Source organism: Macrosteles quadrilineatus, unplaced genomic scaffold, assembly GCF_028750875.1.
Source record: "Macrosteles quadrilineatus isolate MER2022 unplaced genomic scaffold, UCM_ALF_1.0 Scaffold_3__2_contigs__length_128488019, whole genome shotgun sequence".
NCBI lineage: Eukaryota > Metazoa > Arthropoda > Insecta > Hemiptera > Cicadellidae > Macrosteles > Macrosteles quadrilineatus.
In genome coordinates, this window is record NW_026542596.1 from 49,816,752 (window position 1) to 49,820,370 (window position 3,619).

Here is a 3,619-nt window from a genome sequence, read left to right on the forward strand (position 1 = left end):
TGAGTGACCCCTCATTTTGAAGGGTTTGTTAAAAGAAAAAGAATGACGCAAACCCGAGGTAGATATTTCACCCCTAGCCTAAATGGTGGGTAATGAAAAATTTAATTTTTGTAAAAAAAAGCCCATTTTGGAATATCCGCCATGTTAGCTAGGAGTGAGATATTCACCTCGGATTTGCGTCATTGTGTTTCTTTTGACAAACCCTTCAAAATGAGGGGTCACTCAATAGGGGTTGCTATTTGAAAAAAATAAGTCACCCCCTACCACCTACCCTGTTAGGGGGGTAAAAAAATATTTTTCATGTGAAAAATTGCGGAATCTTTGTTAACTATTATTGCCACAAATAGAATATTTCTATCTATTTCGGTTTTAAAAATACAGATTTGTTTCCATACTTAATTTACACACTGTATATTGCAGGTAATAGCAAAAGTGAAAATGAATAAATTAGAACTAGCTTATCTCAGAAATGTCTAAGGGCTAATAGACACCAAACATAGCACTTATATTTTGTCCTAATATAGCATTTCCAACTGTGACCACCTCAGAAAACAGGCTAGTCCCTGATGTCTTTAAGAGCTTAAGAAGCATAATAGGTACACATAAAAAATTGTTTTTGTCATTTGCCATTGATACTTTTTGAAGAACTCCTTTTTTGAACTTAAACTCTTATTTCCTTTTAACCAACTTTTTTTCTATTCCTTTATTAGAAAAAAATGTTAGTATTATGTTATGTAACCTTTCATTCTGTATACATTTCATTCAATTTTAGTCCCTGGGCAATTTTTTAAATGAGCTTGCTGTATGCCCCTCTAAAAAATCCCTAATCTGATATTTAGCTTTCCTTTAAAATATTATTAATTATAACTGTTTATAGCTATGATGATCGAGTGTATGGCCGGTAAGTCAGCGGCAGTTCATGGTCTGGTCCACGACGCTTCTCCGTTCCAATTCACTGAGGAGGATACAGCTATTGACTACTTTGGCCGACTGCTACAGGCTGGTGGCTACAACTACTACGGCACGGAGCGCATGTACAGCGGCGTCGACGGTCGAGAGATGACTGCCTCGATATTCTTTGGAGTCGTCCATTACCAACGCCTCAGACACATGGTTTCTGACAAGTGGCAGGTGGGCTGGAATTTGTACTGTTGATTTTCAAATGTATATTTTTCTGTGTTTTATCACCAGTGGAATTGTTAATATTTTTAAGGAATCGTCAAACCCCTAGTCTTGTTACTATAACGTTGACTTTTTGATAGATGACATCATTAATCACTAATTTAATTACTAGCACTAACTAATTACCCAATGGCATCTGGGTGTAGTAGAATTGACCCACTCAGGATAAAACTAACAACTATGATATTTTAAGACTAGCATCGTAACCAATTTGTTCCCCAAAATAGTTAATACATAATAATGTTGATTGAGAAATGTGTGCTCAATAATTCAGCTGATGATACTGTAAATTGAAAATATCAAAGTAGGTAAACTAACTAGTAATTCCAATCAAAAGCTAGTAATTCCATTTGTAATTACGATCTAGGTCTGGAAACGACCTCGCTTGGAATCAAACCAGCGACCTTCAGATTTGAAGGCAAGCACCATAACCAATTAGCTACCCAATGTGCTACAATGGTTGATTACCAAGAAAGGTAGGCTACAAAAGCTTGTCATTAATTAAAGGTGTGCAATGCATCAAAATTCTGATTGCGCATCAAATCGCAATTCGATTCAGTGGTGGTCAAAAAACCATTCGATTCATGATTTTAAATCGTTTGTAGTGACACCCTTCTTGTTTAACTATTATTTTGTAACGGAGGGAAAAGTCTTTGCACAGCGAATCTTAAGGTAGGAAATAGGTTTTTTTAGTTGTGATTTGTATATTTTTTAATCGTAATGGTAATCTCCTTTTTTTTTGTCCAGGTGAGAAGTAAGGGCCCTGTGGACGTATTGACCAGACAGCCTATCAAGGGTCGACGTCGTGGAGGTGGTGTAAGATTTGGAGAGATGGAACGAGACGCTCTCATATCACACGGAGCATCCTTCCTGCTACAGGACAGACTCTTTAACTGCTCGGACAAGTTCAGTGTAAGTATTTGCACTGGTAGTAAATATAAAGATAATTCTAGACTATGTAGTCATGTTAAAAGTAACCTGCTTTAGGTGTAGAAACATAAAGGCTTCCAGGGTCATTAATACAAACACCACTAACAGACTAGGTCTTCTTTAGCGATGAAGAATTCCAAGTACAACTTTATAAAATATAGTACAAAATCGTATTTATTTTCAATAAATCTTAAAAATAGGGATGTACAAGACTCGAAATTTTGGAAAGTTTTTAATCTGTGAAGTGTATATTTCTATCAACACTTCACTAGTAAATTTATTAAAATATAATATCCATATCAGCCAAAAATTTAACAGTTATAAAATTGTGTTTAGACACTGATATGCCGCAAGTGTGGGTTGTTGCTGAGCCCAGTGGTGGGACCCAACGACGGCGGCTCCAAAAGATGTCTCATCTGTGACAAGCAAGGCCGCGTAGAGACCGTCAACCTGCCTTACATCTTCCGCTACCTCATCGCACAACTCGCCTCCGTTAACATCAAGGTTCAAATGCAACTAGAAACCAGCTGAGTCCACCCTGTACAGTGTTATTAAAGGTTTTTAATTTCTATAGTAGCGTGGTTCTTATAAAATCCTTTGTGGGTTTAATTTTCACTGTTTTTTAAAACGCCCTTTTAAAGTATATCGAGGAAAAAAGAATGAATACACAACCAACCTTGAGAAGGAAAGAGTTACAGGGAGTTTTGACTTAACACAAAAAGTGCACAAAATAATTAGTTTGATGGGGTAGATTCTTCTGGAGGAAGTAGAATCTTCAATCTTGAAACTAATGTTGTGTTCGAATTTTCGTTTGTTTTCAACTGCCTGGAAGTCTTTTCTTATTCAATCTTTTCTTATTTTTCTATCCATTCCTTATTTCTCTATTCCATACCTAAGCCAAGTGCTTACAGTATTCCTTAAATACAATGTTGCAGTTTAAACATTTTAGTCTTTAAGCTCAATTTTAGCAATATTGATTTTTAAAGTGATGACTTAACCTCCTGTAGATGGTTTTACAGATTATTTACCATATTCAAGTGTATTTGGTTGCGAGTATAGTAACTAGTAAGTAAGCTATTTTCAATCTTGAAAAATTCAGTGATTCAAATTTAACACATTGTAGACGTATACAATTTTGGGTACATAGTAAGAAAATGATCATATATTTTACTGTTAGAGATATCATTGAACATGAAAACACTTTTCTGTTGTATTGTGCTAGGTTGCTTCAACAAAATGTCCGGGTAGTGCTCGCCTTTAAATCTGATGGTTGCAGGTTCAACTGAAAACCCGTGATCGATTGTGGTTCCAGACTATTTGTTATAGGGCTATTATTTAATGATGCTATCTAACAAAAGGTTGACATTAGAGTTTAGACTTTCTCTAGTCTATATCTATATCTAGTAGCATAAAACTTACTAGTGCAGTGACATAGAAAAGCCACTAACTAAAAAACATTTGGTTGATCAAATGGGCGAATAAATTTGGTACATTTACAGATAGAATA

At 35.5% G+C, this 3,619-nt stretch overlaps 1 protein-coding gene across 1 annotated transcript in view; it reads left to right on the top strand.

Annotated features, from left to right (window-relative positions):
• Nucleotides 1–2,683, top strand: part of LOC128988397 (DNA-directed RNA polymerase I subunit RPA2) — a 47,806-nt gene extending 45,123 nt beyond the window's left edge. The window contains exons 15-17 of the mRNA XM_054409649.1: nt 878–1,131; nt 1,930–2,094; nt 2,449–2,683. Coding sequence (XP_054265624.1) covers nt 878–1,131; nt 1,930–2,094; nt 2,449–2,643 — 614 coding nt within the window. The 3' untranslated portion in view covers nt 2,644–2,683. The remainder of the gene's footprint in view (nt 1–877; nt 1,132–1,929; nt 2,095–2,448) is intronic.
• The last annotated feature ends 936 nt before the right edge of the window (nt 2,684–3,619 follow it).